Raw genomic sequence first — 26386 nt, forward strand, 5'->3', positions numbered from 1 at the left:
TTCTGTGGAGAGCCTTCAATTAGCAAAGCTGCTGAGGTCGATTATCCGTCCCCGCCAAGGCTCATTTTCTCTGAAATAAGCCTTAGTAGTAGTTGAATAGCTGACTTTCAGATCACAAGTCATTGACTCTGATTAGAAAGGAACCATTTCAGTTATTTTTTTCGTCTTCATACTTTTCTGTACCTTTCCATTTTTCTCCAGTGAATGGATGTGACTTCATTGTCAGAAAGTAGCTTGTTTTTCAAAGCAATTATATTAAGAATAGATGGTTACTAAAATAAAATTTTTTGCTGTTTTCCTTTTTTTTTTTTTTCAGTCTAAATTCCATTCCTCTGAAATGCAGGGTATTCTTAAAATTTTAATTTAGACACTTGAATGCTCCCTGTAAAGCTTGGCCATGGAAGTTTACCTACTGATATTGTCTTTACTCTCACTTTTACTGAGGGAACAAGACTTTTTCTTATTCCCCAAAAATTAGATGAATTACTGTTTATCAGCTTTACTTTTTGTGCCCATCCCCCAAATTATTTTCAAGACGTTGTTCTCCCCTGTGGTGTCCATTGCAAATTTACCAAAATCTAGATAGACTGATACTATCTCTGTCCTCTTCCAAAAGCAAGAGAAAAACCCCAAAACCAATAAACCCACAAAAGATACTGACATTACGGAGTTAACATCATCATATGTACAATATGTGATCAAAACCTTTTATTCTCTTGACCATGAATTGCCCTTTTTAGGCACATACACAGGTAAGAAACCAATATCCAGAGTGTACTTTTAAAATGGAAAGGACAGTGATATATTAATCTGCTAGGGAATTTTTAGAGGGTGAGAGCCTTGGGTATTGGGAGAGAAAATTTGATTCTGTGCAGTTCATAACATATTATCAATGAGCTATATAATCAACACTCAATAAGAAGTAAATAGCATCAATGACATAAAATTTCTATAGAAATTTTATAGAAATTCGTATAGAATCGTATAGAAAAAGGAAAAAGTCTACAAAACATGTATCTTATTAAGGAGGCACCATTCCAATAGCCCAGACGCCAATGCCACATCCTTTATTTTAAAATTTAGAATCTGAGTTGTCATCTGTTATATTGCATTTGGAGAATGTGACATTTTACCCCAGAGATTAACTCTACCACATTAGCTGGCCAAGCATACCATTTATAAGAGTCAAGATGCTTCAATTCAGGCAAGATGCTTCAACAACATAGCCTGCTTATTAGTATTTCATATTGTCGTGCTTATTTCCTTAAGCACAGAATGGAACTCAGATCCCGTGGCCTTTTGTCTGGCATTCAGCAAGTGTTCTCATGACTTGGTCTAACTGGACAGAATAATTTCTCTTTCACTCATCTTCTGTTACTTGCCTGTTGCTAAATGTGTGATTCTGACTTGGATGCACAGAAACGCAGCCCCCTTCTTGAAAAAGTGCATTTCTCATTCCAGCTTGTCAGTCTCCACGCTCCCCGAAAGGGAACAGATGACAGCAATCAGCAGGAAACCGCAGAGTGAGACCATCTTGAACTCCTTCACCTTTAAGCTCATTTCACCACTTAACATATTTTTTTCAAGTGGTCAGTGGATATATTTAGACTGTCGTTATCCCTTTGGTGTCGACTAGAGCTTCATGGGATAAGCCATCTGCCATTTCTTAGAGTCACAGAAAGTGGGGACAGTGGAAAGTTATCCTGGGGTCAGTGAATCTTCCCTTCCAACAGCAAGACTCATAAAACAAATCTTCATTTCCGTGATGTAAACTGACCTACATCTTCCATTTGTTAGCACCGCTTGTTCAGAGCTCCCCAGACCTCCCCATCCAAATACGGAATATCCTTGTCAGAACATTCAAAAGAGAGCCTTCCAGTTTGTGGCTGAACTAAAACTCTTCCATATGACTGCTGTTGAAGCCTAATTATCTTAACAAGAGACAGAAGCAAGGTTAAACTTGGGCAGTGCCTTCTCAGATTCAGCACTTCCTCGGGTCAAAAGCTCAGGCCACTTATATAGTTCCTGTAAATCAAAGCTGTCTTCTTCCAGATGACTTGTTCCGTAAAAGATGAGCTCCAAAGGAATGCATTTGGACTATGAGACTAATTGTTCACCAGCTTCCTTCTGATTATTTTGTAAATTTCTTAGTTCAACATCCCACCCCACCCTAAAATCCCACTTTTTCCTTCTGGATATGAACCAAAAATAGTTGTTAGCTAAACCACTTGGAATCAGTAGAGTTTAAATCGTTGTCTCAAAGTGTGCAGATCATTGCCAAATAAAGCCCAGTTGTTGTTGTTCAATCATTAAGTCATATCTGACTTTTTGTGACCCCATGGACTGCAGCATACCAGGCTTCCCTGCCGTTCGCTATCTCCCAGAGTTTGCTCAAACTCATGTCCATTGAGTCGATGATGCCATCCAACCATCTCATCCTCTGTTGTCCCTTTCTCCTCCTGCCCTCAATCTTCCCCAGCATATGGTCTTTTTCAGTGAGTTGGCTCTTTGCATCAAGTGACCAAAGTATTGGAGCTTTAGCATCGGTCCTTCCAATGAATGTTCAGGGTTGATTTCCTTTAGGATTGACTGGTTTGATCTCCTTGCTGTCCAAGGGACTCCCAAGGGTCTGCTCCAGCACCACAGCTCAAAAGCATCAATTCTTTGGCACTCAGCCTTCTTTATGGTCCACCTCTCACATCCGTACTTGACTACTGTAAAAACTATAGTTTTGACTAGACAGACTTTTGTAGGCAAAGTGATGTCTTTGCTCTTTAATATGCTGTCTAGATTTGTCATAGCTTTCCTTCCAAGGAACAAGCATCTTTTAATTTCATGGCTGCAGTCACCACCTACAGTGATTTTTGGAGCCCAAGAACATAAAATCGGTCACTGCTTCTATTGTTTCCCCATCTTTATGCCATGAAGTGATGGGACCAGATGCCATGATCTTCATTTTTTGAATATTGAGTTTTAAGCCAGCTTTTTCACTCTCCTCTTTGACCCTCATCAAGAGACTCTTCAGTTCCTCTTTGCTTTCTTTCGTAAGGGTGGTATCATCTGCATATCAAAGGTTGTTGGTATTTTTCCCAGCAGTCTTGATTCCAGCTTGTGATTCATCCAGCCCAGCATTTCACATGATGTACTCTGCACAGAAGTTCAATAAGCAGGGTAACAGTATACAGCCTTGATGTACTCTTCAGTGTTCTCGCCTTGAGAACAGGCATGAAAAATACAGCCCTGACTGGAAACGTCTTTGTATTGAGATCCATAGATGCCCCAGGAATCGCTGGCTGGTTTCCTAAATCCTGTTTACTAAGTTTGCTATTTGTTATACATTATGTACATAAAAATGTGTTCAGTTTTAGTGGTACCTGGTTTCTCTGGAAGCCACAGAATACTTATCAAAAGGATGAGTCAAATCAGTAAAACTTGTAAATGACAGAATAGTTCTTACCTAAAAAAAAAAAAAAGTAATTAACTTTGTTTACTTTTCCAAGTTTAACTGCAACTGGATCTAAAGAACTCTCTATTCAGATGTCAGTGTAATGACCTGATAAAAACATTTAGAGTCGAGAGGACCTGAATGGGATTTCTGCCCAGACCCCAAGTTCAGGTGTGAACTGAACCCCAAGTTCAGCTGTGTACTCTGAGACCTAGCTTCAACCCCCATAAATGGGGTAATGGTGGTAGTAACCCGAGAGGATGGCTATGAGGGCTGAAGTCTGGGCGTGTTCTCTCTCGCGCAGGCAGGAAGCCCTTCTGGCCGCCATCAGTGAAAAAGATGCCAACATAGCTCTCCTGGAACTGTCGTCCTCGAAGAAGAAGACGCAGGAGGAAGTGGCCGCCCTGAAGCGGGAGAAGGATCGGCTGGTACAGCAGCTGAAGCAGCAGGTATGACTGATGGGGGACAGGGGGTGGGGGCCGCCTGCATCCTTGCCAGCTGTGCACGCAGGTCAGACGTCTGACCCATGTCCAGTTCGTCTTCCCGAGCAGAGACCTCAGCCTTCAAGCCTCTGGCTCCATCCAGGAAGCACAGAGCCTTCTTGGTAAGAGGACTGGTTGAGGAGGTGTCACACATCTTTGGAGAATGTTTCTTTTTTTTTTTTTTTTGCTGTGTATAATTTTATTTTATTTTTTTCTTTTTTTTTTTTTTGGTTTTTTCTCCAATTGTATTTTATTTTTAAACTTTACATAATTGTATTAGTTTTGCCAAATATCAAAATGAATCCGCCACAGGTATACATGTGTTCCCCATCCCGAACCCTCCTCCCTCCTAACTTTTACAGTGGCTGGAGGAAATTAGTGCAGTTCTGCCCACTTGAATTGAAAAAAGTGTTTTTGGTTGTTGATGGTTTTTATTTATTTCTGCACATCTCTCTGGGTCAGGCCCCAGGGGTCCATAGCACTGACCGCTGTGTGGCCTTGGCAAGTGCTGGGGGGTATCTTCAAGGGCTGTCAGAGTCCTGAGAGGTGCCTCCAGGTCCAGAGGCCACGTGTCAGGGCAGGCGGCAGTGGAGTGGAGCTGGTGTGCTCTTACCACCAACTGGTGAGAAGGTTGGTTTTTTACATCCCATCAGACACTCTCTGTAGAAGGCACTAAGTATATTTTCATTTAACTAATTTCCTGTTCTTCAAGGCTGGGTAAGCTCTGACAGTGAGAGAAATGTTTTGCCCTTTTTTCTTCCACCCAAAACCTTCCCCAAATTTAATGCTGAATACTTGTGTGAGCCCCTTCATTTGTGAAAATAAAAGCTAGAAATCTCCTCTTTGATGATGGTTGCACAACAATATAAATACACCTAACAGACATAACTATACAGTTAAACAGGGTTAAAATGGTAAATTTTATGTATACTTTACCACAGCTTTTAAACTGGGGGAAAATGTTTTCCCCTTTGAAAGTAATGAGAAAGCTGACTGTTGAAATCCTCTTTATCTGTGCTGCGCCCACTTCAGTGGCCAGTCCTGTGCCGCTCGCAGGGTCCACTCCCACTTCCTCATGTCCTCCCCCTCTCTCACTCTTCCTGTGCACTTCGGCTGCCCACGATTGCTCTTCTGCCTGAAGTGACTGGAGTAGAAAGGAGTTTTTCAAGTTAAGGAATTTCTTCTTTTCTACTTCCAGAGGATCAGTCATCAGTTGATAGCATAATATTTAACGTTTGAATTAGCAGAAATCAGTATTTATGCAATAAGGAAATTTTCTCTGTTTGTAGACATTAAAATTGCTTATAAATAGACTTTATTTGTGTGACTGATTTTGCTGAGAAAAACACCAGAAGATGTCCCCTTCTGCAAGATGGAAGGGTGACCAGCAAAAACAACCCAGTGCTCATGAACAAAAATATTTGCAGCTTATGTAGGTAATACCTGTGGCTCAGCTGATAAAGAATCCGCCTGCAATGCGGGAGATCTGGGTTCAATCCCTGGGTTGGAAAGATCCCCTGGAGAAGGGAAAAGCTACCCACTCCAGTATTCTAGTCTGGAGAATTCCATGGACTGTATAGTCCATGGGGTAGCAAAGAGTCGGACACGACTGAGCAACTTTCACTTTTATGTAGGTAATACCCACTAAGCACTGGGACCCCTGAACCATCATCCCCTTAAGAGACGGAGTCACTGTGAACTTCTACCCTCTTCTGGGTGCTGGTGACGCAGGGTCAGGAAAGCTTCCCCTTTGTGGAAGGTTCACCTATTTTATTCAGCATTTCTAAGAATTCTGCCACATAAGCATTTTCAGATCACCTAGTTTGACCAAAAAAAAAGACTTCTTTCATAGTACACGAGAAAACTGAGCAAAGAAAATATCACTTTGTCATGCAGTCCCACATTGCTCATTCTGTCTCATTTTAACAGCCATGATTAATTCTAATTGGTCCTTATGTCATATTTTCTGAACAAATGATCAGTTTCTGTTACACTCAGTAGAAGAATTTCAAATGAATGAGCCTGCTCAGCTGACTGAGGAGTCTGAGGGGTGGTAGATAACACGCCTGTACTTCTGCAAAGGCTGCAGAAAACTCAAGTGAGCTACCCTGTATCTGTATGTCTATATATTATTCACCCCTGCCGCACCGCACCCCCCAACCCATTTCATCAGGGGACAGCTAGTGGAGATCAGTTAGTGTCTCCAGAGAGAACCAAGATCTCCAGACGAGCAGTGAGTCCCACACAACTGCATGGTAAGCTGAGGTGTCCCGGTGCGTGTCCTGCAGAAAGGTGTCTCCCCCGGGGGAAGCGAGCTGATGCCCAAGCCTGCTCGGGTCTCTGGCTTTCTGGTCTGCTGTCCCAGGCCAGACATCACCTTCTGTCCCTGCAGTCTTTTCACCGTGGTTTTCACTCTCCTTCCTTGCATCCCTCCCCTCCGGCCGCCCACAGGGCGCTTCCAGAAGTTGGAGACCGTGTCCTCTTCAGTCGGGTGTTTCCGTAAGCATCCTTTCTAGTTTTCTGTTACGTTGTGTGTGTCTTATGTGTTGAGCATTACCAGGCTGCTTAATTTCCCTGATCTCTCAAGTTCTCAATGGAAAAGGGGTACTTTACTGTTGCCCCAAGTATTTTCAATAGGTCCAGCATGGAAAAGCATCTGAATTCAGTGAGTCATGCATTAAGTAACCATCCGTTACCAACTTGTGCCCACCACCTAGTTACCAGGTGACCCGTCCCAGAGAGCTGCTGTGACACATGGGCCAGCTTCACAGTGCCCCCCCAACTTGTGGCTTCATCGGGCAGAGCTGAGGGCTCCGACAGCTGCCATGCAGGCCCAGGATACCGGCCCAGGCTGGCTGTTCTCACCTGAGACCCCTGTGAGCGCGCAGTCCAGCTCTTGGTCAGGCCTGCACTTATCTGGCCTGTGGTTGGAGCCACAGGGCTTCCTCCCAGAGTTACTCCCACGGCCCTGGGCTCTGCTCCATTTGGGCTTCTCTGTGGGGTGGCTCAGTATGTAGGGCTGGCTCCCCCTTAGGCAAGCGATCAGGGAGGGGAGAGAGCAGTCAGGACGTTAGAACCTGTCTCAGTGGGGCCGCCGCCACTCCCCTCATCCTGGTGACCACGTCCACCTGCCCTACAGCGTCAGGGTCATTGCGGGCTGGCCACCTGGGCAGTGAGTGAGCAGCAGATAGCAGTGTCTTCCTGCGTGAGACACTGCTCAGCCCTGGACAGGAACACGTGACAGAGGGGGCATGGTTTGGAAACACCGAAACGTGGAGAAATACGTGCTGTGCGATTCCAGGTTCTGCTCAGCTCTAGGGAAGACCACAGTAACCTCAGAAAGCAGATGAGACATCACAGCAGAGCCTGCTCGTCTCCTGCCGCCTCCGCCCCCAAGAGGCAGACAGGTGTGTCCATGCCAGGCCTGTCTCCCTCTTCCTCTGTGTTCAGGACCTTGCTCATCGTCACATCAGCAGGTCTGATCCCTGCATGTGTGCTCATCTCCCTTCCCTCACTCACCCCCCATCCTCGGGACTGAAGACGCCAGGACTTAGGGCTGAACTCTCTGAGCACAGGGCCCTCGTGCGTGACTGTTTGCTCCCCGTGACGTCAAGATTCCTTCTGCCAGGCTCAGCATCACCCACACACCAGTCTCAGGCCAGAGGAGGTGTGTGCCCAGGGCAGACCTAGCGGACAGCGGTGCCCCTGAGCGGGCTCTCTCGGATGCAACCTACTGAGCGCCCTGTTGTCCCCAGTGTTGGGCCCTGGCCACCAGCTCTGGAGCAGCTGGGAAAGCCCATTCATCTGAGTGTTAAACTAGCTTAAAAGGGACATCTAGGGACTTCCCTGGCGGTCCAGTGGTTTAGAATCCACCTTCCGATGCAGGGAACACAGGTTCCACCCCTGGTTCGGGAACTAAGATCCCACATGCTGCGGGGCCAATTAATAATTTTTTTTTAAAAAGTGACCTCTATGGAGAAAACTGGAGCCTGTTATACAGAGTGAAGTAAGTCAGAAAGAGAAGTACCAATATAGTATATTAATGCATATATATGGAATTTAGAAAGATGGTAACCACAAACCTATATGCAAGACAGCAAAAGAGACATAGATGTAAAGAACAAGCTTTTGGACTCTGTGGGAGAAGGGGAGGGTGGGATGATTTGAGAGAATATCATTGAAACATGTATATTACCATATGTGAAATAGATGACCAGTGTGAGTTCGATGCATGAAGCAGGGCGCTCAAAGTCGGTGCTCTCGGTCAACCCAGAGGGATGGGATAGGGAGGGAGGTGGGAGGAAGATTCAAGATGGGGGGACACACGTGCACCTGTGGGTGATTCATGTCAATATATGTCAAAACCACCACAGTATTGTAAAGAAATCATCCTCCAATTAAAATTAAGTAATTTTTTTAAGTGACCTCAAATGTTGAAGGGAGAGCAATAAAATGACTTTTTGTTCTATGAAGAGAACAGAAACAGTTAAAGCTACAATGTCAGTGAGAAAGAAAGAAAGCAAGCAGCAAGTGCAGAGGTAGCTTGAGTACTGTAGCAGCCGCTCCGGACACGTGTCCCTCTAGCTGAGCGCCGGCCCCTGATGACGAGGCCAGCCTTGGGACCGTCCGTGTATCCACTCCCCATATGTCGCCGAAGTCAGGTGCTTGGCCAGGGCGGTCATTCCTCGGAGGACGCATGGGGTCCGGCATGGCCAGAGGACCCTCCTCTGTGTGCAGCCCTGGCCTGTTGTGTACCTGCTGTGTCCACGAGGGGACAGCCACCCTCCCAGCTGTCCTGTGGGCCCTTATCCCCTCTGTGGCGAGTGAAACCCGTCCGGTTAGGATATACTGCATCCAGAAGTTGACAGAATAGACAATTACTGGTCAGTGCCTGTTTCATGACTCAACTGCCTGTACTGACTTGGTCAGGTAAACGTGCTCATCTCGTTTTAATTATCCTGCCTCCGTTCAGTCCTAGATTCTTACATATTAAGTCTTCAGTGTACATACTTTTTCCTCTAAACCACCACAAACATTAGGATCAGCTCCATGTTTCCTGCCAACGGCATCCAGATTTATTTGAAAGGAACTGGATGCAAAGCGTTTTCCGTTCCCCATCCTCCCCGCTGGAATTGCCTCCTACTTCCTCAGCTTAATCTCTGCTTTAATCTTGACTTCAAGACTCATCTTTGTAGTTTGGAATTTCCTAGCCATGGAATCAGCTCCTTACCTTTAGGAAAGCCAGCCTTTGCTTATTTTCACTCACACATTTGTCCCTTCTTGGGCAAAAGCTGTCCAGGAGGCAGGCACTTTGTTTTTTATTGGAGTACATTTGCTTTATACAGTTTGTGTTCGTTTCTGCTGTACAACAAAGTGAATCAGCTATGTATATCCATGTATCTCCTCTTTTTTGTATTTCCTTCCCATTCATGTCACCAAGGAGCACTGAGTGGAGTTCCCTGTGCTGTAGAGTAGGTTCTCATTATTGGTTATCTGTTTTGTGTATAGTAGTGTATTTGTGTCAATCCCAATCTCCAAATTCATCCCCCACACACACACACCCCACCTCCCCTCTTGGTGTCCCCACGTTTGTTCTCTGCATCTGTTCCTGTGTTTCTGTTTTTCAAATAAGATCATCTATTTCCAACTCATTATGGCCGTGCAAGACATGAGCCCCCTGTTACACAAGCACCCATTCCCCCCACACCAAGAATCCACGTATGTGAAGCTCTTTTTTAAAAACCGAGATGTGGGACGACCCAGAGGGATGGTATGGGGAGGGAGGAGGGAGGAGGGTTCAGGATGGGGAACACATGTATACCTGTGGTGGATTCATTTTGATATTTGGCAAAACTAATACAATTATGTAAAGTTTAAAAATAAAATAAAATTTAAAAAAAAAAAAAAAAGACAGTTCCATCACCTCAAAAAATTCCCCCATAAAAAAAAAAAACCGAGATGTAATCGACATACAGCATCATATTAGTTTTCAGTGTGCAACATAATTGTATATATGTGTGTATTGTGGTCAGTGTACATCTATCACTACATTTTTTTTTTCTTGTGATGACAACTTTTAAAATCTTGACTCTCAGCGGCTTTCAAATATGCAGTGCAGTGTTGTTAATTGTTACCACCATGCTGTACATCACAGCCCCAGGATTTAATAACTGCAAGTCTCTACTCTTTGACTTATAAAGAGTAAGTAGATAACACTCCTGTACTTCACTTATAAATCTCTTCACTTATAAATCTCTTGATATCTAAGTGTTGGACACAAATTTATTCTTTTGGTTTTCTTAACAAATCAAGTCACAAGCGTCCTCAGTTAACCTCTCTGGGTCTTATCTTCCTCATCTGTAATGTTGGATGGATAGATAAAATTGATTTTGAGGTCTAAAGTCTATATTTTCCAATTTTTGACAAGTCAGTGTATTTACCTGTAGCTGTATTATCTGCTAACTGCTGACATTAGGGACAGTTTTAAAAGAAGCAGTTGTAAAGCATAAGGAAACACATATGTAAGGATTGTTTAAAACTGTCTATAGATATTTGCTTATCTTATGAAAGTAATAAATATTGCATTTTAAAGTTTGAAAAAAAAATCCTGGTTACTCACTATCCCCCTGAAGCCTTTTTCGTATCCTGCAAAGAAATGGATCCTATTTTGATGAGTTCTGCCTGCCTGGAGTTCGGTGAAGTCCAGAGGCTGGGAGACACAGGGAAATCTGAATTCCTCCCAGGCTCCTTCCTTCCATCTGTTCCGTCTCTTTTGTCATCAGTTCCAGATGTAGGCAGATTCTTCACAGAATTTGATAAGACCCTCTCTTCCCCTTGTTTCGAGCATCACATCTCGCTTGCCGTTCCTATTGTCAGACTGCCGCCTTCTGTGATGCCACGGGGAATTTATAAATCTTTCTGATCCCTCCTGAAGCGTCTCAATGCAAATAAATCAACCTCGATTTCCTGCCCCTCTGCACGTGCCCCTCCCGTTCCTGACCCCTCGCTGTCTGTCAGGTGGCATGATTTATAGCTGCTTCCTGAGCCCCTTGACCTTGGTCTGAGGATCTCATTAAGTGTGAGTAAGAAGACAGGTTCAGGGTGATTCACCTTTCTCCCACTCAGCTTCTCTTGGTAGGAATCAGATCAGTACGCTCCACAGAATCTGTTCCTGCTGCCTCTTTTGGTCTCTCTGAAAGAATGTGAATACTTATGAAAAGCGAATATAGAATTAAGTGATACTTGTACTCAAGGAAACAAGAGGAGTGATGGCAGACAAACTGCAGCATTAACCATCACAGAGTACCCTTCCCATGGACAGCCCACACGACCAAATTAAACTACTGTCTGGCTTTCTTGAAAAAGCATTCACAGATACGAATATCCAAATTTTATTGAGTTAAAGCTTGTTTTGAGTGCTTCACACAAATTAAGTCATATAATTACACAGAAACCACCCTGTGAAGCACAATTATCCTTATTGTACAGAGGAGATGCTGAGAGAGCGAGAAATTTGCCCAGAGTCACATGGCTAGTAAGCGCGGAGCTAGGATTCAGAACAGACCATGTCACTCCACTGCCAACATTGACGATTGCTACACCAAAATGTGTTGCCATCATCATAGGCTTTCGGTTAGAGATTTCAGTATCCTTTGTGTGTATTAATTGCTCGGTCATGTCCGACTCTTTGCAACCTCATGAACTATAGTCCACCAGGCTCCTCTGTCAATGGAATTCTTCAGGCAAGTATACTGGAATGGGTTGCCATTTCCTTCTCCAGGGAATCTTCTTGACTCAGGGATCAAACCCAGGTCTCCTGCATTGCAGGCAGATTCTTTACATCTGAGCCACTCAGTAGCATTTAGCTGTATCATTAATAACCCAGTAATTCTGTCTCGTGCACTTTAATAAATTCTTTCCTAAGTTACAGTGAAAATAAATTTGCATAAAGGACTGTGCTCAGTTAGAAAAATTCAGAATCTCGACAGGCCAAAATCTCTTCCCCACCTTATATCAAAGGTATCTTCTCATTTCAACAATTATTTTAGAAATTGTTGACTGAATGAGAGAGAAGTCTAATTGAGAACTCAGTATCTGAAATCAGATAGACTGATTCTTAAGCAGCCAAATTTGAAGAGCTATGTGCTTAAAACCCTAAATTACCATCACAAATAACTCTGGTAATAAAATACTGTTACTATCATATATGTACATGGGCAGAGAAATGGAATGGGTGTGTCAAGAAAATGGTGTGTGAAAACGTGGAAATATCAACAAAGAAAATCTAAAGAGAAACCCAAAAAGAAATTCTGGAGCTGAAAAGTACACTAGCCAAAATGAAAAATTCACTTAGAGGGGTTCAGAGCAAATTTGAGCAGGCAGAAGAATCTGTGCACTTGAGGATAGGATAATGGGAATTATCAGGGCTGAGGAACGGAAAGAAAAATGACTTAAGAAAAGTAAACAGAGCCTAGAGACCCCTGGGGCAGCATCATGTGGACCAGCATGCACATCATGGGAAGGAGGAGAGGGCAGGAAAGGGGCAGGGAGAATATCTGAAGACATAATGGTGAAAACGTCCCATATTTGCTGAAAGACAGCAAATTCCAAGTTAGGTGAATTCAAAATGAGACAATTATAGTCAGACTTTCAAAAGATGAGGAGAGAAATCATCACATACAAGGGATCCTCAGTAGGGTTTTCAGCAGATTTCTCATCAGAATCTTTGGAAGCCAGAAGACGAAGACTTCTTTGGGGAGGCTGATATATTCTAAGAGCTAAAAGAAACCAAGAATCCTATATCCAGTAGAACTATCCTTGAAAAATGAGGGAGAAATTAAGACATTCTGAGTTAGGCAAAAGCTGCAGGAGATCATGGCCATTAGATCTGCCCAACAAGAAACGCTGATGGGCGTCCTGCAAGGTGAAAGAAAAGACCGCTAGACGGTAGTCTGAGACTGGCGTGGAGAAGTAAAGACCTCAACAGAGGCAAACACTTGGGCGATTATAAAAGCTAGTATTGTCGTAACAGTGTTTTATAACTGTAGTTTTTGTTTTCTACATGACTTAAGAAAGTGAAACCTACACGCACATGTGTAGGCATTCCAGGGGTGACTGCGGTCCTCGGGTGGAGTGTGACTACCACCAAAATAGAGCTGCAGTTTGGGGTGATCAGATGAACCTGGTTGCAGACACGGGTACCTGTAGTGATGTGGCTGCAGAGATGTGAACTGGATAGGCTGTTCTGACCCAGAATGTCCTGGAAGCTGCTGCTAAGAGTTGGGTCACCTTCGGACACGTGCAGGCCCCATCTCCTAGTCCCCATACCCCCGCCTCCGCCTGAGTTCCCAGTCTGTTCCAGGACTGGGAGGAGACGGACCAGGGCTTGCTGGTGGAAGAGAGGTGCTCCATGGCAGGCCTGCCAGGGCAGCTTCCGACTTCTTCTGACCCCTCACAGCCCTGCTGTGGTCTCTAATCAGCTGCCCCCAAATGCCTCCATCTGTTGGAAAGAAGGTTTTCGGGCCCCCCATGCCTTTAACCACAGTTGTCTTTGCTCGTTCAGTTCGAGAATGAGCTCGTTGCTGGTTCTTTTGTGTGTGCTTTTTTATTGACTCCTAGGTGTTTGGAGTTTCACGCTATGTGGCTCTGGATCCTATGTAAACCTCTGCTTCACGTTTACTCTGTCCCCCAGCCCCAGTACCTTATGATGTGTTTCAGAAAATGATGCCTTTGGTAGCAGGTGCATTTTGCTGCCTGTTTGTTCATTCACTAAGTTGTGTCTGACTCTTTGCAACCCCATGGGCTGCAGCACATCAGTCTTCCCTGTCTTCACCATCTCCCAGAGTTTTCTCAAACTCATGTCCATTGAGTTAGTGATCCATCCAACCATCTCATCCTCTGTTGCCCCCTTCTCCTCCCGCCCTCAGTCTTTCCCAGCATCAGGGTCTTTTCCAATGGGTCAGCTCTTCTCATCAGGTGGCCAAAGTATTACAGCTTCAGCATCAGTCCTTCTGATGAATTTTCAAGGTTTTCCTTTAGGATTGACTGGTTTGCCGTCCAGTTTCACTAATTTATTCAGCCACTAATTCCTTTTAAATGACCCTTAATGAGTATTCATTCCTTATTAGAATCAAACTATGCCTGGTACTTCTTGTTTATTTCTAGAAATCAAAGTTTTTTCAAATACTTGAGTTTATTGAAATGATCAGTGAAGTATTTCTATAGCTTTAAGTATAGGAGATCAATTTAAGATACTTTTTTAAATTAAGAATTTTTTTTTTTAAGAAAGGCCTGATTATAATAAATGTCAGGGTTATTTTCCTTTCACAAAAGACTAAAAGCTGTTTAGCTCAATTTCACACACACACAGAGAAGTAACTTTGGAGACTAGAGAAGATACCTAGAATGCGTTGGTCAGTGTTTGTTGATTCCAACAACTTAACCACGTCTAAAAGTTTGTGAGAGCACCCAGGTACAGAGAAGTCCTTTTGCGGTGAGGTCTCAGAGCAGGAAGACAAGCTGGAGCTGAGGGTCTGGCCCTGTGTCCGTTGCTCAGGGTGGGTGGTTTCCATTAAGAACCGAATGCGCTCACGTCCCAGGTTTGTTTGAAGGTGCTTCAGTGCACGTGCGCGTGAGTGTGCGGTTCATAGTTGACACTGAGTCAGTTCCGTTCATTCCCTTTCCATGCACGGACCATGGTTTTGTCAAAAGAAAGCATAAAGTCCCCTCAGAACTTCAAGAATTTTGATCCTTCTTATCTGAAATGCATCTTTTTTCTTGTGTGTGTGTGTGTGTGTGTGTGTGTGTGTTTAAAGTGCTTAGAATTTCTGAAGATTACCCCGTTGCTTGCTTGGCTATTCCTCAGACAGGGGAAATGTTTTTTTTGTTTGTTTTTAGTGAAAAGCATTAAATAAATATGTTTACTAAAGGAAAGGGTGTCTTGTTTGAAGGGAGAATACTGAACTTTTCTGCTTTGCAGCACAAAATTGTTGGGTTAAGATGCATTATAATTGATACCTGTGGTTTGTGCCACCATTCTTGAGAAAGTGATTTTTTTAAGATTCTGTTTGACACCATCTAAGATTTTTTTTTTTTTAATGGAGGGGATCTGTCTTTTCTGTTACATGTGAAGGAATTTAATGTCATTTCTCTTTTTTTTGTGGCCCCCATATCTAAAATTTTAACTGTGTGTGCTTAGCCACCCAGATGGCCTGATCTGTAGACATAACTCTATGGTAAATGCTCTCAGACCCTGGCCTTTGTTCACTGGTTTCTAGAATAACAGAAAACGCCTGCCTACATTATCTTCTTTCCTTAGATGTGACGGTGAGTCTCACTGTATCTGGCTAGCAGTCCCTTAAATATTTTGCAAAATGTGGGGCTTCTGTTTCTTTAAGGACACACAGCTGGAAGAAACGATGGTGGTAACCTTAAAACTCGAATAGGGTTGCTTCAGGTTTACTGCAAAGGTGAGAAGTGTGTGCTAGAAAGTGAGGCAGTGATCAGGAATAAAGTTTCAATCGCACTTTGTTTTAAACAGTCTCATTTCAGACACTGGTTTGGGTCAGTTTAGCAAGTTGGCCTACGAGCTATTCCATTCCTGGAACTCTGTGGCTTCGTGGGTCTGGCTCTGAGTTTTCACCTTGGTGTACTGCAGTTCCACACCACAGCCCCGCCAGAAACAGGACAGCGCTCAAAACTTAGAAATTCTTACAAAGTGTCTTTTAATTTTTAAACACTGGATATATCTTTATCTTCATGTTAATATTCATTGAAAAAGAGAAAGTATAGGCTGCTGTCCCTCCAGAGTTCAAAGGTAAAGTCTTCATGGCATATAGGAAAGAGTTAGACATACCTAATAAGCAGGACTATGTATTAAGATTAATAAATAAATACTTTCTGGTGGCTAAGGAGGAAGGAATATGTGATTGTTTGTTGGGGAAGCAAGGAGTCCCACACAAACCTTTCTGAGAACTAAGGAATGATTATAATAAGATGAAAAAAACCTAGGCTCCTTTATTTTTTTATTTTTTAAAAAGGGCAAGTAGAAAGTTTGCTATGTGTTTGTTTTCTTTACTTTCTACCAAGAGTGGGGGAAAAAGCAGGGTTTTGGTAGGAAACACAGAATATGTTGAAAGAACAGACATCCTGTGAACTGAAAGCCATAAATGGTGACGTATCCAAGAATACCCTTGAGATGAGAGAGGAAGATTACATGAATCCTTAAGGAAAAAAATCCCCTGAATACCAAAACAAATACCTGAATATCCATAATCAGAAGTTCTCCTTTTTCTTACATAAATCAATTTGTATATGAGGAAATCAAAGGAAAAAACTCTGTGAAGCTAAGAAAACCAGAGTGCCTGGATTCTGGGCTTCTTTTTGAAGCTATTATAAGTAGCAGCAGTTATGTTTTTATTTGAGATAAAACTTTGCTGGTTAGTTAAGATGTCCATTTTCTTTTGGCTGAGACAACTCATTGTAATAATGCTGGATTTTTCATAGTTTTGAGAAATTCCGTTTGGTAAGCATGTCTATTTTTAATTAATACAAATGGGAAAACAGCATTATTTAATCAAGATAATTTCATAGAAAAAGCTTTCAAAATATAAACTCATTGCTGGAACAATAATAAAATACAATCCCAAATGCACCAACCTTAGAAAACAGATTCTTGAATTTGACAAACACATGTTAAAAGGACTATATAGATACATATGTGTGTACACACACACATGTACTAGCGATTTTACTAGGCACTGGGTTGACACATGGCTGAAAGAGTGCTCGTCCCAGCCCTCACAGACTCGATCCATGGGAAGAAGAGACATGCAGACGGGTTATTAGAATCTGACAGATTCAGAGAATCTGAAACGCTTTTTGTTCCCAACCTAAAGATACTGGATAAGCTTTAACTCCCTCTCAGAGTCTGTGGTGGAGAAAGAAATGGCAACCCACTCCAGTGTTCTTGCCCGGAGAATCCCAGGGACGGGAAGCCTGGTGGGCTGCCATCTACGGGGTCGCACAGAGTCGGACACGACTGCAGTGACTTAGCAGCAGCAGAGTCTGTGATGTGTGATTGAGCTTATTGGCAGAAGAGGAAATCCGCAGGTGTCAGAAGCAAAGACAGTGTGCACAAAAGCAGCAGCAGCCCTAGAGTGCTGTGACCTGCTGTGACCAGTTCAGGTCAGGCTGGGTTTTAGGGTCCGCACGGCGAATGGAGCTGGAACATGAGGATGCCATGAACCAGGCGCTGAAACTGAACCTCTGCCGGGGCTGGGACATCAGAGGAGCGCTGTTCAAGGGGAAGGAGAGCAAGGCCAATTCAGCCAAACTTTTACTGCCAGTGAATGAGAAAAACTTTCCTCTGCCATGACCCTGGGAAGGATCCCCGGGTTCCCAGTAAGATGCCAGAATTTCCAGCAGATTTAGAGTACCACTGGGTGTGGGAAGTTCCTACTGAAATACTGATACATTTTCACAATTACAGAATAACATTACACAGGTAACTCGGCATGTGCTACTGTAGTGTTAGCTATTGTAGTGTTTCTAATAGCAGTAGGGTGGGAAGAACCCAGGTGCCGGTTGATTGTAATAGCAGTAGACTGGAGATAACCCAGGTGTCCGGCGGTGGGTGCTGGTTGAATCAGTTATAGTACATCTAACAGAATGGAGGGAGAGATGGAGCCGCTTCTAGAATACTTTGGTAAATGAAAAAGCAAGAATAGTGTATTTAATATTCTACTTTTAAGAGTATCATTTATTTGGCCATCCTGTGTCTTTCTTGCGGCTCCTGGGATGTAGTTTGGTGTAGCTCTCTGATGAGGGTGGGACCTAGGCCCCCTGCACTAGGAACGCAGAGTCCTAGCCGCGGACCAGCAGGGAAGTCCTCAGTATTCTACTTTTCATGTGACGAAGGTGGGTGAATGCAGAAATGTTTGTGAGAGTGCATGCTTGCTTACCGTACATAAAGAAAGATTTAAAGATGAATTTAAAATTTACGCCCAAAATTTCCTATGAAAAGAGGAAATGAATAGAATGGAGAAGCAGGGTTGAAAGCAAGTTTTCTCTGAAGGGACCTAGTTTTATATATAAAGTTTTGACCCTAGAATCATACAGATGTTTTACATAAATAAAAATAAAATCATATCAGAAAGTGGGGAAAGCAGTTCTTGAGTTTTGTAAACAGATGAATCTAGTTATTTGTTAAATTGTTGACATAGCCACATAGAGCCTAGGATTGTTTCAGCTAACTGTATATATTACAGATCTTTCTCTGTACATTCTCAGTAAAATACTCGCCAGTGAGAAGAAAAATAATGCAAAGAAATTTTAAAGCTCATGCTGAAGGCATATTGATAGTGGTTACATTGGTATTGGTATTTTCAAAGAACTATTCTGATGGATAAAGCCAATAAAAGCTAATTACATCATTGTAAGGAACCAAGGTTTTTCAGCTTAAGAGGAAAAAGGATATATAAAGTATAAAATCAAAGAGGTTAAGTAAAAACTTATTCTTTAAGGGTCGGATCTAGACTCTTAAATCTAAATTGAAAATACTGCTGTTCATTCATAATCTTCATCTTTACAAAAAAGTTTTCCCCAGCTCTGAACTGAAACAGCCTGGAAGCAGCGATAATCCTGCAGCCCTGAGCATCCTAACCCACTGGTGTCCCGCTGACCAAGTGAGCTCTTCGGTAAAGTGGCTGATTCTAGATCTGGAGCAAGAAATGGACAGACAAGACGAGCTTAGCGCGTATTTGCCAGAATGCAGGAGTGATGTCACGTCCAAGGACACAGAAAGTCTGCCACATAGAAAGTGCACAGGATAGTTCTCCTTTCCCATTGTGATCCTAACCAGGACCATAATTAAACTACCAAACTTGTTTCTCTGAAAAGCAAAACAGGATTGGTTGGGGGACTTCCCTGCTGGTTCAGGGGTTAAGACTTCACCTCCCAATACAGGGGGTGCAGGTTCCATCCCTGGTCAGGGAGTTGGGATCCCACATGCCCCTGGCCAAAAAGCCAGAAGGTAAACAACAGAAACCATGCTATACCAAATTCACTACAGGCTTTCAAAATGGTCCACATCAAAAAGAAAAAAGATCTTAAAATCAGTAGGAAACACATTTTTCTATTCTAGAGCTTGCCCTCTAGTTGAGAAAATAGGGTGTGAAGGTAGTCTGACAGTGACAGCTGTTGGGCTGAATTCAGCACAGTTCTCTCTTCTGATCCAGCTCTTGTCCTCTGCCTCCCGCACTGTTCCAAGGGAGCCCCCCAGAGCTGTCCAACCAGTGGAAGAGGAACTTTGCCAGCTAGAAAGATAAATGAACAACTCAAGAATAATTCATAGGGCTTCCCTGGTGGCTCAGTGGTAAAGAACCCGCCTGCCAGTGCAGCAGACACTGGTTTGATCCTTGGTCCAGGAGGATCTCACATGCCACAGAGCAGCTAAGCCCATGCACAAGTACTGAGCCTGTGCTCTAGAGCCCAGGAGCTGCGACTGCTGAGCCCACACACTCTTGAGCCTGGCTCCACAAGAAGAGAAGCCACTCAATGAAAAGCCAACACACTGCAACTAGAGAATGAAGTTGCAGCAGTGAAAACCCAGCACAGCCAAAGATAAATTTAAAAATTTTTAAAGAATAATAACTAATTTATACTTTTTAATGTAATGAAGTTTAAAATAAAGCTCAAAGGTAATTTGTTGAAATTTTGTAAGATTTATAGCCAATGCTGCATCTGACCCACCTAAAAATAATGGAGACTATGCTTTTTTCATTTTATATATCAAATACCAATATAACAAAGTTTAACTGAAATTCACTATAATATTAATAAAATGATTTCCAAGGTTCAATGAACGTAGGCAGAAATCACTTTATTGCTTTCTTCAAGATAATTGGAAATAATGCTAATTAGTAAGGTTAAGTTTTATTTATATATTTTCTAAAATATCTCAGAATATTTCTAAGTATTATTCTTTCTAAAGCTCATTTAGGTAGGTTAATAGCATTCTCAGAAGCCAAAAAGCAAAGATTAGTGAACAACCAGATAACTGATCAGAATTTAAACATTTTTTAGTACCTGGGTTTGGATCACCAGCATATACTGTTTCTGAGCCTAACTAAAATATTTTTCTGTGAAGTGTCATTTCTGAACTGCCGTGTCTGAGCACTAATATCTCAGTCTCAGAAGAAAAGGTTAGCAATCTAAACGAGGAGCTCCTTTTCCTCTGGCAGGGTGGTGGTGGTTTAGTCGCTCAGTCGTGTCTGACTCTTGTGACTCCATGGGCTGTAGCCCACCAGGCTCCTCTGTCCACAGAATTCTCCAGGCAAAAATACTGGAGTGGGTTGCCATTCCCTTCTTCAGGGGATCTTCCCAACCCAGGGATTGAACCCAGGTCTCCTGCACTGCAGGCAGATTTTTCACTGACTGAGCTACCAGCGAATTCCCTGAACGGGTGTATATAACTGTATACAGAGGTACACGTTTATGGCTTACAAAGTTGGTTTCAGCAAGTTTCTTCCCATCTTGTTTTTCCCCCCCTCTTTTTACTGCTTCAAACAATCTTATTCTTCATGTCAGGGGACCAAGGGAGTCCAGCTGTCTGCATAGGCACGTGGCATGGTTCAGAAGGGAAGATATTTGGCTAAAAAGCACCTTTCATGCTTGCTGGCTTATCTTAAGAAGAGCGGTACAAGAGCTCCTTGAGAACAGTGCCGTTTGCAGGGTCTGTATAACATCTACTACTCTGTGAGCTGTCGGGTGCTTAGCGCTCAGCCTCTGTCTGTGCAGGGAACAGACTTCACACCAAATTAATGAGCCTTAGGCCTGGGAACCCTGGCTCAACTTGGATACACCTCAGGTCTTTCAGAAATGGAGACGTTCTTGTATCTACTTCTTCATTCGCTTACATGAAATAAGTAACCTTTGGTCTTATCTATCTCCTATGATCAGTTCTTCTTGGAGGCTTTCAGTCTCATGCCTCAGAGATACTTGAGATACATCCTGCTCTGGAAGGGGATTTGCGTGTACTTTATCAGTTCTTCTCCAAGTTTCTAAACTCGCACTGAGTATCAGGCCTTCAAGATTGTGTGTCACGTTCTAAGATAATAACTGTTCAAGTGTGCTTCTGCCGCACATTCCTCTTACAGTTGACGTGGAGGTGTTTCTGGCGTGCCCCTGCCCTTTGCTTTTCCCTCCCTTGTTGCAGAAGCCTCTCCATCGGTCACACAGCACCACGTGACATGAGAAACGTTCCCCTGCGTGTTTTCAAGGCCACTTCGAGTCTTCTCAGAAAAGAAATTTGATATCACAATTTTTTGATAAGGATTTTCTCTTCTGTCATTATATCCTGGAGGGAGGAATTGGCTACAAATGTATGTATATTGTTTTTCAGTAAAAATCTAGAGAGCCCAAGTGCCCAACAGTATGGGGCTCATTAAGCATCCATTCAATTGAACACTGTGCAGCCGGTTAAAATTAGAGTTTGTTGTTCAGTCGCTCAGTCGTGTCTGACTTTTTGTGGGCCTCATGGGCTGTAGCACACCAGGCTTTCCTGTCCTCCACTGTCTCCTGGAGTTTGTTCAAATTCATGTCCTTTGAGTCGTTGATGCCATCCAGCCATCTCATTCTCTGCTGTCCCCTTCTCCTCCTGCCTTCAATCTTTGCCAGCATCAGGGTCTTTCCCAATGAGCCAGCTCTTCACATCAGATGGCCAAAGTATTGGAGCCTCAGCATCCTTCCAGTGAATTCACAATCCTTCCAGAGAATATTCAGTGTTGATTTCCTTTAGGATTGACTGGTTTGATCTCCTTACAGTCCAAGGGACTCTCGAGTAGATTTTTAGAATAATATTTAGTGACATGGAATGTTCATAATAATAGGGATAGCTAAAATTAGTTGGGTATTGATTTTATGCCAGGTGCCTTTGTAAGCGCTTATGTTAGTACCTCGGTTGGTTAATCTTCACAACAGTCTTACCGGGAGAAGGTATTGCTATGCACATTTTAAAGGAGAGGAAACTGAGGTTCAGAGCATGTGAGCAGCTTGCCCAAGCTGAGCTGGCTGGTAAAAAGCAGAACTAGAATTCAGGCCTGGGCAGTTTGGCTCTAAAGCCCCTGCTTAGGCATCATTATGTGAAAAAAGTACCAAAGAAAAATCTCTGCAAACTTTTTTATGGAACTAGACAAAATGTCTTACATTTACCAAGAAAATGTTTTAAAGATACCCAATCAGATTTTGACAAAGCAGAATTGGTGAAGAAGGACATGTCTTACCAGATGTCAAAATACACTGCACAATAATCACAGTTTTAAAATACTGCATTATAGCAAAAGCAAAGAATAAATCAGAACATGCTACTATTTAGGTTCATAGGAAAGAGACTGAACAGATTCACATAAATATTAACAATGATTATCACTGGTTAGAGGGACTTAGGGGTAATTTTTTTTCTCTGTTTTAAATTATCTACAGTGAACATTTTTGAATCATATAACATTAGCAAATGTATTTTTAATGCTTTCAGAACCTCAGGTTTTAACAATATTGCTGTTTGATCATATGCACAGCGTTCTGTGGATTTTCTAAATTGCTTGCTCTGCAAAGTAAATTCTCTAAAATGTTTTATAGATGTGTATATATATGTGTGTGTGTCCATACATTCACTTAGGGCTTAAGTTAACCAACCACACAGAATCCAATCTGCTCCTCCATTCTGGTGAACTTGGAGGAGAGGCCATGAGAGAATAATCCACTTCCAGTCTTAGGACTAAAGAGAAGGATTTCAGAATCTTTAACTCATTTCCAAAGCCTGAATTGTTTATTGATGGTATAAAGAAAACGGTGATGTCATTGAATTTTAATATGTTGCTTCTGTCCGATCACCTTACTGAACTTTATCGTAAGTTGTAATCATTTTTCAGATGATTCTCTGGATTTTTCTCGGTATATAATCATTTCATTTACAGATAAGGATAACTTTTCCTCCGGTATTTATGGTCTGTGTGTTAAATAACATCTCCCCCAAATGGAATAGTTGTTTAAAAGGATGAGTAACTCTCACAGTGACCTGGCAAGATGGGTGCTGCCCAGCACGAAGTGAAAAAATAGGGTCACAGTGTTCTCTCTCATGTGTGGTGTCACCCACTCTTTATTTTAAAAAATAAAAACAGGCACTGCATGAAGTGCTTAATTTAAGGAAATTACTCTTCCGTCCAGAATTCGCATGCCAGTTTAGGTGCCTGTCTTAGCCTGCTTGGGATGCTGTAACAGAATACCACAGACTGAGTCACTTCAACAGCAGAAATTTGTTTTCTCACCCCCCTGGAGGCTGGGAAATCCAAGGTCAGGGTGCCAGCTGACCCAGTTCCCATGAGAGCCCTCCTCCTGGCTCTCGGAAGCCCCCTCCCAACTGTGTCCTTCCCCCTTCTTAGAAGGCCACCATCCCATCAGATCAGGGCCCCACCCTGATGACCTCACTTCACCGTAATCAGCTCCCGAAGACTGCCTCCATATGTATGGAGGTATGTGAGGCTTACGCCCTCAGCATGGGTTTGAGGGGGCACAGTTCAGCGTGTAGCAGTGCCCGAGCTTTCCCCCCACCACCACCCAGTATCCTCAGAAATCCTACGTTTAATTTATTTCAGACGGGATCCGTTATACCCTTTCTTGGTACATTTTTAAGGTGCTTGTTACTGTACAGTGTGTCGTAGAGATTTTGCCTGAGCTTGACCTTGTGAATCGTTTCCTCCTAGACACAAAATCGAATGAAGTTAATGGCCGACAATTACGAGGACGACCACTTCAGATCCTCCCATTCCGGTCAAAGCAATCACAAACCCTCCCCAGACCAGGTAAGGCTGCTTTCGGTTGTCTTCTGAAAAACCAGCATGCTTTTGTTTTGATGTATTCTGTAGTAGCGTGTTACAGACTCTGGGGTACAAGTTAGAAAAATAAAAATAATCAGTTTCTGAAAACTTTTTTTCTAAATACGGAGTCCATTTCTGTATAGGAAGGTGGTGCCTGATTCTGAGTATTTTAAGAGGAGTTACCCAACAGATTTGAAAGGAACACTAAAGAATCCTTAAATTGAGATGAGAAAAAAAATTAATCTTCTCAGAGAAACTCACTAATTTGTATCTGTCCTGCTTCAGTAGAAAAAGAAAACTTTCCGTATAAGCTCAGTGAGGCACACACAACTCAGGGTGTGTATTTACCTGAAAATTTGAAAATCTCTGCTCATCACCTGTTAAACGGAAAGGTTGAAACTTAGTTTTTTCGTTCCTGTCTCCCTGGTGGACCTCTCCATCCACATCCTCCTTAAACTGTTGCCTTCAGCTCCTCATGAGTGCAAAGGAGGCACTGAGTCAGCCTGAAGGGAGCCATATCCAGTGCCAGTTCTGGAAGAAGGGAACTCTCCCAAGATCTTGAATATGATGGATGGGGGAGAGCAGTGAACAGATTACCTCATATCCCATTGCCAAAAATCAGATTTCAACATCTCCATCACACTCAATCTTAACATATACAGCTGAGGGAGAAAAATAATAGTTAAGTAATTACATCCATATGATCGAAGAGTCCAGAGGAACTCCCCCACTAAGCCCCTCCTCCAGATACATAGCTCCGTCTTAGGAGACGAAGAGGAAACGCTGCACATGAAAGCACAATAATATCGAAAATGCAGTTTTTTTTCTAAGATTTAGAAGGTCATAATCATTGTATGATGACATTCACTAAGCCCGTAGAGGCGGCTTATACTTTAGAGGGAAAGAGTGCAATCTTTAGGCAAAGCAGAGAGCTGTCTGCCCAGTGGCAGCAATCTGTCCTCGCCAAGAAGCCATTTGCTTTTCTCTGACTGTTTTCTTGATACCTGGAACTGAGTTTATGCCAGTTTATGTAGGGTGAGGATTTTAGGGGGCTTCCCTGGTGGCTCAGTGGTAAAGAACCCGCCTGCAATGCAGGAGATTTGGGTTTGATCCCTGGGTCAGGAAGATCCCCTGGAGGGGGGCATGGCAACCCACTCCAGTATTCTTGCCTGGGAAACCCCATGGACAGAGGAGCCTGGTGGGCTACAGTCCATGGGGTCACACAGAGTCAGACATGACTGAGAACTCAGTACACACGTAGGGTGAGGATTACAGCCTTCCCTTGAAACAGGTTTTGCTAACTAATACCAGGATTGGATGCCTGGGAGGAGCGGGAGGCAAACAGGAATGGGGAAGGGTTGAGGAAGAAGAAAGAAAAGCCTCCAGCTTGGTCGTTTTGCCCAAAAGACAAGAGCGTGTCAAGGAAGTGGGGAGGTTGGACGTGCGGGGACAAAACGAAGGCAGGTCAGAGCTTGGTGTGGGGGGTCGGGAGCCGGAGGCCGTTCTCTGCGGCTGCGTCATGCCTGTCTCTGTCTTGAGTACTAACCAGCTCTTTTTCGTCCCTACGCTGCGCTGGGCCCTGCGTCCTCCCCGTAGGACGAGGAGGAGGGCATCTGGGCGTAGCCCCCACTTGCTCTTAGTTCAGCCATTTTGTTCAGAACGGTGAGAACGGCTTTCCTGAACTACAGAAACGTGTTCTGTTTGCCTTCACTTTTTTTTTCCTTCCACACAATCATTTCACATCCTGTTTCTCTGTGATTCACTGAATCCTTGGTTTGCTCTCTGCTTTCTCATCTCACCTGGTTCCCGTGTGTATCGCTCGCTTGTGACATAGCGGGGTTTGGGTTCTGTGGCTTTTTTATTTTTCCTTGTTGTATGTTAATAGTCACTTTTGTCATTTCTTTTTGTACATTTTTGGAAGAACTTCCAGGGCATGTAGCTAAATTTCTCCTGTTGTTATTTTATTTATAAACTACCCACTCTGGCATGATTTAACAGTGTCCTGGTAAGGTTTATATTGACTCACATCAAACTGGAAATAGAAGAAATCAATCAGATATTCTGCCAGTAGGTTTGGGGTGTACTTTTTATGATAATTAATACTATTTAGTCTTTAAAAAAAAAAAAAACAAACCTGCACTTTGGACTAAAAGCTTCAGTTTCTGTGTATAGAAGAATGCTCTGGATTCTCAGGGTCAGTGCTTCTTGCACAGTGCCCAGTGGGACAGTCCCCTGGGGCTTGGACATTACTCCCAAAGAGAAGGGAAGAAGCGATACAAGACTTTTTGAATACAGAGTCAGTCTCCAGAGTTGCTCTCCCCTCCTCTGTGGATTGCTGCCGCGTCAAACAGTTGCCAGGACACTGTCTAGATTCTGCTTTACCGGCCAATTGGCTAGAAAATGCGGTCCGGCTGTGTCAGCCTCTCTCTTTGATCTGGTGCCCTGGAGGTTTGACTGAGGAAATCCTTTGCTTAGAAAAAATAATAATGGTGATGAATAAGTTCACACATCCTGATGGCCTTGCACCCTCTGGATTCACTGCCCATGCTTGTTGGCCATCTCGCTCTGCTGAGGTCAGTTCTCCC

At 43.2% G+C, this 26386-nt stretch overlaps 1 protein-coding gene across 11 annotated transcripts in view; it reads left to right on the forward strand.

Annotated features, from left to right (window-relative positions):
• Positions 1 to 26386, forward strand: part of ERC1 (ELKS/RAB6-interacting/CAST family member 1) — a 269702-nt gene that overhangs the window by 200954 nt on the left and 42362 nt on the right. For 7 of the 11 annotated variants that reach the window (XM_061418332.1, XM_061418328.1, XM_061418335.1 and 4 more), the window contains 2 exons: positions 3750 to 3894; positions 23688 to 23786. In XM_061418332.1, the coding sequence (XP_061274316.1) occupies positions 3750 to 3894; positions 23688 to 23786 (244 nt within the window). Of the gene's footprint in view, positions 1 to 3749; positions 3895 to 23687; positions 23787 to 25397; positions 25464 to 26386 lie in introns of all 11 variants that reach the window. The other 4 variants (XM_061418336.1, XM_061418338.1, XM_061418337.1 and 1 more) reach the window with 1 other exon arrangement.

Source organism: Bos javanicus, chromosome 5 (assembly GCF_032452875.1).
Source record: "Bos javanicus breed banteng chromosome 5, ARS-OSU_banteng_1.0, whole genome shotgun sequence".
In the NCBI taxonomy this organism is placed as follows: Eukaryota; Metazoa; Chordata; class Mammalia; order Artiodactyla; family Bovidae; genus Bos; species Bos javanicus.